Source organism: Maylandia zebra, linkage group LG15 (assembly GCF_041146795.1).
Source record: "Maylandia zebra isolate NMK-2024a linkage group LG15, Mzebra_GT3a, whole genome shotgun sequence".
NCBI lineage: Eukaryota > Metazoa > Chordata > Actinopteri > Cichliformes > Cichlidae > Maylandia > Maylandia zebra.
Window position 1 is genome coordinate 38,623,582 of NC_135181.1, and position 12,320 is coordinate 38,635,901.

Genomic DNA, 12,320 nt, shown 5'->3' on the forward strand with positions numbered 1-12,320 from the left:
TCACAAGAGTGGCCTGATTATTAATGGTTTCCATGGAGCAAACACAAACAGATAGAAATACAAAACACAGCAGCCTCGTAGTCACAGATCTGACGCACGGCTGACATCATCCGTAGGTGTGTGACTGGCTGGTGCGCGTCCTTAACCAAACTGCTGCACCTGTAGAAGCTCAGCGTCCTCATCACCCCTATATTTGTGGTCATCAGAGCATGCTGGACAGATGCACACATGTGCACTCTGAACTCTTAAAAAAACACAGCTGTGTTTATTCCTTTTATTCCAACTGCCTCCCAAAGAACGAGCTTGTTTTATGTTTATTATTTATTTATGGTTTTTTTCCCCTTTGTTTTCAGTGGGTGCGGTTATTGTGTGAGATGCTGTGAGGCTTTTCTTTTCTTTTCTTTGAGCTAAACTTGCAAAGCAACACCAAATAAACAGTGAAATTGCAACAAAGAAATAGTTTTGGAAAAGGTTAAAGGACAGTTTAGGCCTGCCACCATAAAAATCCTAAATTTACATACTTTGTGACAACTGTCATACTGCCACACTGTAAGAGCACTTCTAGAGAAGTAACACAGAATAAAATTATGAGCAACTCCCATAAAAAAGTAAACAAACATGATTGCTCCGTATTCACTGGAATGCATTCTCGAGCATAAACCATGCTTAACATGTAAACATTAGGCACATATATGGAAAAAAACTTTTCCCTTTGACACAGTGCTAATGATGGCTGCCTCACATTATATTACATTCATATTTTTCTCTTGGGATTATAAGATACAGGTTTGACACTTGCACTACCCAACAGGTACAACAGGTTTTCTCTCATGATCCTGAGAGCTTAAACAATGAAATAATTTTCAGTTACCTCTCTGTTTTCACCTGTGATCTTTTGAGAGTGCTTCTTCTGGCAGGTGTCATTCTGTATATGACACAGTAACTCAAATGACCATTGTAGTTAACAGAGTCCAGGAAGAATTTTCTCAGACGCTTAACTGGACTGCGTAGCCATCACTGGAATGTTAAATCAAGAACTATAAAACTTTTAATGTAATTTTTAATATTAACAAAAAACTCTAATTCAGTGTTTAAATAAAGAGATGGGTGCCAGCGTGTCTTAAATGATCAATATAAAGTGAAAAAAATAAACTGTGTAAAAACAAAATGCCTTTTTAAACTTTAACTTACTGAAGTCTAAGCTTTACATGAGCCTTAAACCATTAAAATTCTCCTTTGCAAATGTAAACTTGTTTTTTAATCAAGTTTAAGGCCTTAAAAAATCTGGAAGATTGGCTAAATCTTTAATGCACTTGAGAAAAATACCGTTTTCCTTATTGCTGTCGCGATAAAGCATGATATTCCTCCGCCGCTTCCTATATTATACAATGGGAGGAGAGACGAACAACGACTCGGGCGGAGTGATTTAGTCAGGACTACACCCAAGCGCCTGTCCGGTTGCAGCGGCTCCTCTTCGTTGCCTAGACCAGAAGAAAGCCGGGACGTAACGGTGCCGGGGGGTTTTTGCTTGCTGGAGGCCCGTGTAACCACCGATAAATACAGCTTTCTCACAGTTTCTTCGTCGTTCAAGAGGCGATCGTGACTTAGCTTACTTTTTTCACCTTAAAACTAATTTCACAAACATGTCCTGGCAAAGCTACGTGGACAACCTGATGGCCGATGGCAGCTGCCAGGACGCGGCCATTGTTGGGTATGCGGACGCCAAATATGTCTGGGCATCTTTTGTCGGCGGTACCTTTGCCAACATAACGGTACGTATGTGCTGTACGTCGGTATTCCTAGTTGTGTATGAGCATAATGCACATTTTTGCATGTCGCTTATACGTTTGTCTGCATGCCAGGCCTTGTTGAATGGGGGATAAGCGAAGCAGTGTGGGTACACATGGTATCCGGTGGTCACACATAGGATCCACTGGCATGTGTGCGCCGTTGCTTTTCAACCTGTCGCCTGCAATTCCCACCTTTCTTTTCCCGCTTTTATTGTACGTCTACTATCTTAACGCTTAAGCCATTTTCCCTTTTAAAATAACTGTGCAGCACCGAAGCGCTCAAGCTAGAGATCATCGTTGCCGCGAACTCGAGCTAAAGCGGCTAACTTGGCTGCTAACAGTAACTAGCCGCATTGGAAAAGCTACAGTAATATAAGAAAATTAAACGGCAGTCCTATAAAACTATTGTATCCTGAATTAGTCATTCGCATGTTTAAAAACTGCTTAGTAGTTTCGGCTACCATAAGCTTTTCCATGCAGACTAAGTCAGTGTTACCAGTGATTAGCGAACTACACGGTTAGCTCAAATCGGGCCGGTCATCTCCCTCCCCACCACCATCATCCTCAGTCATTACTAGCTAACGCTAACGGCGCAGGGTTGGCGGCGCTCGCACGCATTCCTTACGTGCTGGCGTTCCGTTGGTCCTTTTCAATTTTCCTATTCGGCTTCTGTGAATCTCTCCACCGCTACCGCCCATCATTTTTCCAAGATGGCGGACACGCTCCCAGTTTCTTATTCATTTTTGTCCATGGGAGCTAACCGAGACGTCTGGGCTCGGATCTCGGTTTTTTTCTCATTAGCATGCCACCCCGTGTTATGGACAGCATGCGTCGGATGCTCCTATTTTACAACAAATAAAACTCAGTCGACTGAAAGTAAAGCTAACTTGTTTAACAGACACATTCGGGGTTTTCCTTCATCCTCCATTTTGTCCGTTAAATTTATTTTGCCAGTCATCTACGTTTTTAATCGGGACTCCTCCGGTTCCAACGTGAATATAACGAAGATTTAGCAGTTCTAGCTGGCTATTATAAAATAAAAAAACCCCGCTCATGTGGCGGGGACTGTGGTTTCGTTATCTGAGGTTAACTGGGAGTGCCCACTCGGAGCTATGGAACGGCAGCGTTTTCCTTTTGAAATACAGCAGTTTCCTTAATGGACTTTTTAGCGTGTAAAAGAAGCTTGCTTTTACCGGCTGTCAACCAGCATGCCCGGTGGTTGCATTTGGTAAAAGGAATCCCCTTTTAATGAATACAGAAGGTTTTCAGGGGATCTGAAGTCGTTTTCATGTGGGGATGGCGGCTTTTCATTCCCGGTTGAAGTGACTAAATTAGCAACCCTGGCCTGGACTTGTAGGTAGCCGCCATGCTATCGTTATCTTACGACGTGCTTTGAGTTTGCCGTTTTCCCTTCCTGACTGTGTGCCATGACTCTGCACTTCTGGACTCAAGGGGCAACGCCTTTTGTTCTGCAGTTCGCTCCAAATAAAGTAGTTTGAGCAAGAAAATGTGTATATGTGTGTGTATATATATATATATATTATTTTTTTTTTTACTGTACTGAGTTTCAAAGAAAACAAATAAGTTGTCCCCGAAAGTGAAATATTAGCAGCTTAACGTTTTCGTCATTGCGGTATGGTCGAGATTTCAGGACTTCTCCACCGGTAGCATAAAGGAGACTCCTTGAAACAGACCACGTGCTTTCATCTGCCCTGGGCTGGATGGTCCTCTGTATCAGTCTAAATACTGCCCTCTGTGCTAAGATGACTAATAAAAACCATTACACACTTAAAAAAAAAAAGGGGGGGGGGGCACTTTTCAACAAGACTTAATCTTTTAAAGAGAAACATCAATAATACAGTGTGGTTTGAAATTTGTTGACTGGGGTTGAGGGGGGAAAGGGCAATCTGTCAAAGATGGAAACTATGACCTCATACATTTTAATGACTGAATTGTAAACCATATTAATTAAAATATCCCATAGGTATATCTTGGGCCTCTTGCAGAGTAATCCGTCAAACCAAATACTTCATGATAATGCAAATTTAGCCTGGAGGTCTTCTGTAAAATACATTTTTATGTTGGTGCCTTAAATGGGTCCTGGTGCAGAACAAACTCGTAAGATGTACAGATTAGTTTAGGATATACTTCCTGTTAGATGTTGAAACCCCCATTAACTATATATAGATTAAGGGAAATCATTACACGACAGTCCAGCCAGCTCTGGACATCTTGTGCATAAATTCAGTCATAGTTGAATGTTGTGCAGTAGTGGCAATAAATACTAATTCTACCCTCTTGTAATTTAAAAGCTGCAGGTTAAACATGAATGCAAGCTCTGGGCACAAGGCTTTCACAGACTAGAGTTGGGCATTTATCATTAGAACTATTTTACTACAATAAATTCCAAATTATTTCAGTATGTTTCTCAATTTATATATTAAGCAATGATGTTTTTGTTGTGGAGGGACAGCAGATTCTGAGCTGAGAGGAGGCTGGGCAATTAAACTTGAGGATGGAGCAGTTGTGAAATCTGGGCTGGTGCTGATGTGTAAAAGAAGTTTGGCTGATCTTCTTGTGCCAGGGAAACACAGGAAATGAGTAACTTCCCTGTAATGAGCGTCTTTCAGCTCTTGATCAGCATCATCTTGCACCAATTTTTAAAACTGCCAAAATTTGATCGAAGACAACAGATTAACACTGGACAATGCAGCCAACAGCCAAATAATTTGGTGTGTGTGTGTGTGTGTGTGTGGCTCTTGCTCAATCTCGAGGCTTCACAGCACCCACATTATGGAGCAATACTTGTGTTTGTGGAGAAACCCTCAAGTGTCTCCACATAAGCAATATTCTGCATTGATCTTAACGACGATGTACCTGACCTCCTGATCTCTGTGCTTCCTCCTAGCCTGAAGAAATTGATGTGTTAGTAGGAAAGGACCGAGAGGGATTCTTCACCAGTGGGCTGACCCTGGGCAATAAAAAGTGCTCCGTAATCAGAGACAGCCTCCAAATTGACAACGACTGGACAATGGACATCCGAACAAAGAGTCAAGGAGGAGAGCCCACATACAATGTTTCTGTAGGCAGAGCAGCCAAAGGTAAGCATCAGGTATACTGCTGTTAGCAGCATAAATCTTGAGTAGTTACACAGTAACCTGCTTTGAGTTTTACCATTTTAGTTTAGCTGTTTATTTTTGCTTTTAAAACGATATTATTGTCTTGTGCAAGCATGTGGGGTAGATGTTGACTGCACCTTTCCTCAATATATGACAGATGGGTGTAAAATGTCTGGATATTACTTTCAGTGACGGTCGATAACAGGCCGCAGTTGCTTCCATGTAGAAATGCATATTCAGGTTGTTTGAGCTCAGGAAGTTCATATTCAGAGATTATTGCTATGACTATTATCCAAGAGTGAGTTTATTTCCCCGCTAGAGTTATATTGCAGTTTAATTGGTATGGTTTACCTTTAACACTTTAAGACTAAGCAGCTTACAAATGAGAAAATCATAATCAGTTATGGTTTAGTAAAGTGTCTGTATGTTTACCTTTTTTTTGATATGTGAATTTAATAATTTTGCCTCCAGTTTATTCAGAACTTCTTACAGCTGCCAAGAATCGGAACAATTAAAGGGTATCATTTCTTTGTGGAAATGGTTATAAAGTAGATAAATTGTTAAGCTTCAGTCTTAAATGTGACCATCAGTAGGTTAAATTAAAGGCTTTTTAAAATGTATTTCTTGTCATGGGTCACAACCTTGATAATATTTCAGTAAGCTGAAGTTGAGTCTTTAAGGACTTGCCTGAGAGTTGTCAGTTTTCATGTTGCCTGTGTGGGCCCCGATGTCCTGTCCTGCCCAGTTCATGCCACAAGGTACTCTAGCTAACAGACTGAATCATCAGTTTCTGGGCTCACTTTTGGGATGCATGCATCTTCCTCCTTTCTGGTTTAACACCCCCCCCCCCCCCCCCCCCCTTTCAAATTCACCACCTGTTTTTCCCACTCGCTTCCACTCTGTCCTAGTACTTGAGGCACATGAGGGTGTTGTTTTTTTTAAACACATGTATTGAGGAGAGGTATGCCAAGCATGCTGCTGCATTAGTGATGGTTAATAGTTCCTAACTTCACTTTCTTGTTCTTTGCTGCTGTCATGGCGCATAATGACACATTAAACAGACTGATAGGAGCAGAAACAGCCATGAAATGCTAGGCTTTGTGCCCCACCCTCTTGGCTAAACAGCAGGTATTATTTGGATATTTTACTCATGTAACTAAAATGGACATAGAAGCTACTCTTGCAGCCATTTGACCTGGTAAACAAAGACTGACTCCCATCAGTGGCTAAAACACTGACTAGATAAACTTCAGCCTCTCTGCATTGAATTTGTTCATCACTGTAAAGGGACTTTGGACTAGTTTCAGAGTTCTGTGGTCTACGTTTAGCAGTTTAAAGTGTAGTAAAGCCTTGATCTGGCTTTTAGCTCATGTTAAACCACAGCATGCTGGGAGAGCAGTGTCCTCTTAATAGTTTATAAAATAATAAACGATACATTGAGTCTTTGTGGCAGTTTGCTATTGCACTGGACTCTGTGCTAACTCCAGCTCTGTGTCTCTGCTTGTTTGGGCATCACAGATCTGACGACAAGGCTTTGCATGCATCCTTCACGTTTATTTTCCTGTTGCACTTACTGTCTTCCTAACTGTAACGTGACCTGTCGCCACCAGCAGCACCGATAAGAAAATGAATGTTGGAGCTCTGCACAGCCTTCAGAGTTGAAGGCACCGCTCTGCTTTCTGTGCCATTGTCTTCCTTTTGTAGCCGTCTCGTCTGCCTTTGCCGCTTTAGCTCTGTGCTCTTCTTCTTTTCATTGTGTGATCTCCGCACCTTCTCTAAATGTCCCTTCTCTGTCTCTTTTCTTTCAGTCTTGGTCTTGGTAATGGGCAAAGAAGGGGTCCATGGAGGCGGATTGAATAAGAAGGCATACTCGATGGCAAAATACTTGAGGGATTCAGGGTTTTAGTTTAGTTTTGATGTAGCTTATGCGGTGTAGGGTTAAAAAAAACAAATAAAAAAAACAAAACAAAGGAAAATTAAAAAAAAAAGCATAAAATTTTGGGGGGGGAAAAACAAAGCAAAAAAAAAAATCTGTTCCATCTAATGTTGAGCCCATGTTTTCCCCCGCGTCCCCGAACGGTCCCGTTTAAACAACCCCAGGAGCATTTCTAAACGGCACAGGGTTCGAGCTCTGTCCCCATATTTGGCCGAGATGGCATTGAGTGTTATTCTTTTTCCAGCCCTGCAATCAACATGCCTGTTCATTTTATTTTGTTTCTTTTCCTTTGTGTACTCCAGCATTGGTTATTGTCATGGGGAAGGAAGGTGTCCATGGAGGGCAGCTCAACAAGAAAGCATTTCAGATGTCTGAGTACCTGAGGAAGTCCGGATACTAAAGCAGCCTGTACCCAGCTACCTAGCAGCTCACCCTTACCACCCTGTTGCATTTCACACTACTTCCAGTCCTAGTTTGTAGTTTTTGTTTTTCTCCCTTCTCTTCTCCCCATTTGTTATCTGTCTTTGCTGTGTGGGGTTTTTTGTTTTTTTTTTTTTTTGTCATTACCCCAACCCACTCATCCACCCCCCCCCCCTCAAAGCACTTGCTCTGTGTACTCTTTAATACCCCTCTAAGCACTCTTCAGTTGATCCATAGCAAAGATGAGCATGTTGCTAACAGGATGTCATGACAAATTTGTACTTAAAGACCAGCAAAAAAAAAAATTCTCGCTGAACACTCACAGTTAAGGCTTTAGTGGTTAATTTGAAGCTTATTCTTTTATTATTTTTCGTCCACATTAGTGCCCATCACTTAATCACACACACACTCCCTCCCCGAGCAGCCGATGCCTTTGGAGCACTAAAGCTCGTCACGTCTTCCTCTGTCGTTGCCCCCACCCACCCCTCCACGTCCTGGTGGGGAGACTGCGTGCATCTTGGACCACCGTCGCTCCCCTCTCTGATCCACCACTACACATCCACCCCAATCTTTGAAAGTCCCTCTTGCCAAATTTTCACTTCCTCCCTCCCTGCTCCTCCCCTTCCTTTTCAAATCAAGTAAACACTAAACCTCACTGGGCAGTCTTCAAACACTACTCGCCACTCCGGCTCCCATCCCGTCAGATATCACCCGTTAGTCTGTTTTGTTTTGTTTTTTAAAACGAACAAAAAATGCAAGGATGCTCTGGGGCATCACTATTTGATCCTGGCGAGATCAGCCCCTCTCCACTCCCTGTAGATCATCTCGAGCCCACAGTAGATTGTAAGAAGGGATCCAACTGAGGACTTTTGTGATCACCTCTGTCCTTCCAAATGTGGTGGTGGTGTGGGACTCTCCTCCTGGCATAGCAGCCCTCCCCTATTACACGAAAAATGACAACCCACGGACATTCCACAATAACAACGGCTCAGGCACTTAATACTTTTGTTTGCCAGCTCCTGTAATGTATATTCTTTAATTTCTTTTTGTTTTCTTTTTAAAGGCTGCCTTTTTCTTTCTTTTTTTTGGACAGTAGACATCCCAGCATATAACCTTCTGGAGTGTGTCCAGTTTGAATTTCTTTTTCTTTATATAGGACCAAGTATAGTTGAAGGTCGGGTATTTGTACACTCGCTCTAAATCATGTGAAGGATGGCTGCTTTTTATTCTTTCTGATGAAGGAAACACTAACCAGACAGTAATACTAAAGTTAAAAAAAAAAAAAAAGTGAAGTATCAGTGGAGGTAAGGGTGGGAGTTTATGAAGAAAATGATCATTAGGTTTTGTTTTTCTCTTAGAAGAAACACAACTGCATTTCAGCAGCCCCATGCTGTGTTGACAACTATAATACTGTGGAATAAATTGCCTTTTCTCTAGTCAGTTGAGCTCTGGGGAATCAGCCTGTCCACGCTCAGCACTGCTAGCAACGTCCAAGTGGGGGGAATAAAAAATAACAGTAGAAATGACTCTTAATGGGAGATGGGATTAGTTGGAACAAAGACGCTCATGGTTGTTTTGTCGAAACTTTAACTGCAGAACCTGTGTATCCTGTGCCATAACGTAGAGAGATCTGTTGCTGTTGTAAAACGGATTGTTACCCACTGTCCATGAAGGGGTCATTTCATTGGCACTTTTTTTTTTTTTCTTTATTTTTCTAGCTTCAGCTCCACTGTTTAGGCCTTGTGGGATATGTGTACTCATTTAAAAAAAAAAAAAAAAAAAAAAAAAAAAAAAGGAAAAAAAATTGTTTAAAGTCCTGTTTGCCGGTCTATTCATTTTCTTTCCTCACCACTTTTTTTTATTTTTATTTTTTCTTCTTACATCTGGGATACAGTCTCTTTAATGCATTTGATTTCATATGCATAAAACCAAGAAATGCCATAAATTGATTTATCACCTTGTTTACAGACAGATCAAATAAATTTATTCCAACCAGATTGTGAGTTTACTGTCTTCTCTGTTGATCTGAACACTTTACTCTCAGTGAATCTGTGGTAATGTTTGGACTGAGCTAACTGCAGGTGTTACCGTCAGGTTAGGCCTCATCTAAGGTGCCTGAGCTCCCAGACATGGGTTAAGGCTAGTCCCAGAACATAAGTGTTTCTTCAGATCTGAGTGTAAGATTGTGAAGTCCTTCTCAAATGAGTTTTCCTCTACAGAAAAGTTTAATTTATTTTCTTATGTCACACCAGGCATGAGACATTACTGCTTTCATTACAGCTGTTCAGGAACTTAAGGTGGCTTTTAATTACTTTAACAGACATTCAAGGTCCATCAAAACGCATCTCATCTTTACTCTCAGATGTTTAAGGTCCATAAAGTGCTAAGAAAAGACCATAATGTGACATTTCCTTACCACAGTTCCTGTTAATGGAGATGATTAGAAGGCTGCTGTTGTGATTGGTGTGGGGGTACGGACAGGCTTGGGGGCGTCAGGATTCCCCAGGAGCACCTTCCTTGGAGGGCTCAACCCGGGATTGCGGTCATGGCCTATTGAGGGCTCTGTTGGCTCTTAGGTGACGGTTTCCTCGTGACTGCGTGCAGCAGGGGTAGGGGAGGGTCTGTGCTGATGGACGTGGGTTACTGACCTGGTAGCCTGGGTGGGTCCGGGACAGGCGTGGGGTTCTGGGGGTGCTCGGTCTCTGGGCTGGGGCCCTGGTTGGTGTGTTGCCGGGGTTGTGGGTGTAAGGGGGGCCCAGCCCTGGCGCAGGGTGCCGCCAGTGCATCGAGCCACCTGGGGGGCTCTTCAACAGGTGGGGGAGGCTGTTACATCTTGCAGGAGGTCTCCTCTCTTCAGGAACTCACTCTGCAGGAGGGGGAGATACAGGAGAGGTGGAGGAAGATCTCAGCCTGGGCGTCTATTGTCTTGTGTAGTCTGGAAGATGAGTGGATGACGGGGTGGGTGCAGTTTTCTCTGTGGTGGGGTCGGGTGGACTGTCCCGGGCTCTGTGGGGCCGGGCGGCGCTGCTGAACTGGACCCCGGTCTGGATGGGCCTGGGCCCCCTTTCCCTGGTGGGTTGCAGAGTATGGGGGTGCCTACTGGGGTCAGCGGGGGGAGCTGGCCCCAGGGAGGGGGTCACTTGCCCCGCCCGCCCTTCTCTCCCCATCTCCAGCTGCCTCCCTCTTCCCACTCCACCACAATCACCCACACATGCAGGGCCTTGGGGTAAAGGTGTGTCACCAGGGTGCAGGGGAGGCTACCCCCCCCTCTGTCCCCTTCTGGCTGCCTGTGCCTCAATTTTATCCCACAACTTAGACATTCACGTTACTCACACTTTCATAACACATACATATAGGATCTTGGGGGTGGGCACGCTACATGGACTCCAAAAAGACCATCAGGGTGTACACCCCACCCCTGGCGTCGTTGCCCACCTCTCAATTTTGAATACACGTAGACATTGAGGGCTAGCAGGAGGGACCATGCGCTTACCTGCTGCTCTCTGGCAGGTAGCTCCATGCCCTCCTGGGTTTTAAATGCACCTTAGAACACACATGCATCAACACTACAATGAGCGGGTGGAGGGAGGTTTGGAGTCCTCACACCCCCGTTCTCTGCGGCCTGTTGGAGCGGGGGGTCTGGGAGGAGGAGTTGGCTGTCCGATTGGGGTCTGGAGTGTGGGGCCTCCCTGCTGCTGCGGAGTCGGGGCGGTCTGCCTCTCCCCACCGCAGGGAAAAGGGTAACACTACCTGGGTCTGGGTGCAGTTTCCCCCTCCAGGGGCAAGGGTACCTAGACCTGGGGCTTAGAGTACACTTGGGGAGTGTGATCGTGTGTACAGCGTCTCTTTATGTCTGTCTCCACGTTGGGTGAGTGTGGAGTAAGTGCATATGAGAGCATGAGGGTGGGAATGGATGTTTGTATCTGTGTGTGCCTGTATGTCTGTGTCTATATGTCAGGTTGGGTATCAGACGCCACCTCTCTGGGGACATCTCAGGCCCTCTAAGGTATGGAGGTCTATCTCCCCCCTCCACTTCCCCTGCCAGTGGCAGATGCCCTCAGACATCAGTGCGTTGGTGGTTCTTTGTGTCCGGAGATGGGCGTCCAGGTACACACCGGCTCACTCCTTGATGGCTGCTTGTCGGGGCCTGGAGCCCGGGCCTGCCGGCGGAGCTCACGGACACGTCACTGCAACCCCCCCTGGCTTCTGCTCCGCGGCTGCTGGGTGACCCCTCATCTGGGACTCTCCTCAGCTCTTTCTGGGATAGTGGCGCGGCTTTTTCTTCCTTGGTCTCTTGTGTTCTGGGGGCCTCTGGATGTCTGGAGTCTTGATCTCCTCCATACCTGCTTCATGCCCTGGAGGACGGGGCTGTGGCCCCCCACACCCTCTAGCAGATCATTACAAGCGCGTTCATGCTCACAGGTGTACACACGGGTGCTCACACACTCAAACTACACCCTTTTTGGCTCCTACCTCAAAGCACACTGTGCGCCGTCGATCTTACGTGCTGCATAATGTTTAATATTTACTGTTATATTCCCATAGATCATGATGTTGTTTATTATGTTGCTCTTCTGCTTGTTTTCTCTTTCTTTCTCAACAGGTGATTGATATGTATTTTGTCTGCTTTTTTGTTTTTTTTCTCCTTTATCCTCGTCCCTCTTCCCCGCTGTTTTTCTTTTCCCTCTTTCTTGAAAAAAATAGTTTTGGGAAGTATTTTCTTTTCTTCGAAAAAAAAAAAAATATTGTGGCATTGCTTGATACCAAACAAAGCATTTTATTTCTTTGTAAATGTTGTAAATTTACTGTCTATACAAGCACATTAAACTTCAATATGAATTAAAAAAGAAAAGATGATTAGAAGGCTACAGAACAGCTGAGATTAGACTATTTTTGAAGAAAAAACCAAGCTCTTTTTCCCCTTCCACTGGAAACGAGGAAGCGTTGAAGACCAGATCTGCCACGTTTTAGGCAGTTTTGGACGACTATTGAATGTTACCAAGAAACCTATAATTGCAGGATGTTTTTCAGCTCAAGTAATGAAGCTCAGTCAAG

The 12,320-nt window shown here is 44.2% G+C and overlaps 1 protein-coding gene across 2 annotated transcripts; it reads left to right on the forward strand.

Annotated features, from left to right (window-relative positions):
* Positions 1-1,429: 1,429 nt before the first annotated feature.
* pfn2b (profilin 2b) lies at positions 1,430-9,262 on the forward strand. Of its 2 annotated transcripts, none has more exons than XM_004561966.4 (3): positions 1,430-1,772; positions 4,699-4,891; positions 6,718-7,141. In XM_004561966.4, the coding sequence occupies exons 1-3, from the start codon at positions 1,644-1,646 to the stop codon at positions 6,813-6,815; spliced, it is 420 nt and encodes a 139-aa protein (XP_004562023.1). In that variant the 5' UTR covers positions 1,430-1,643; the 3' UTR covers positions 6,816-7,141. The 2 variants fall into 2 exon arrangements, with proteins under 2 accessions (XP_004562023.1, XP_004562022.1); XM_004561965.3 differs by lacking the exon at positions 6,718-7,141 and adding an exon at positions 7,148-9,262 and having other exon boundaries at positions 1,462-1,772.
* Positions 9,263-12,320: the final 3,058 nt, after the last annotated feature.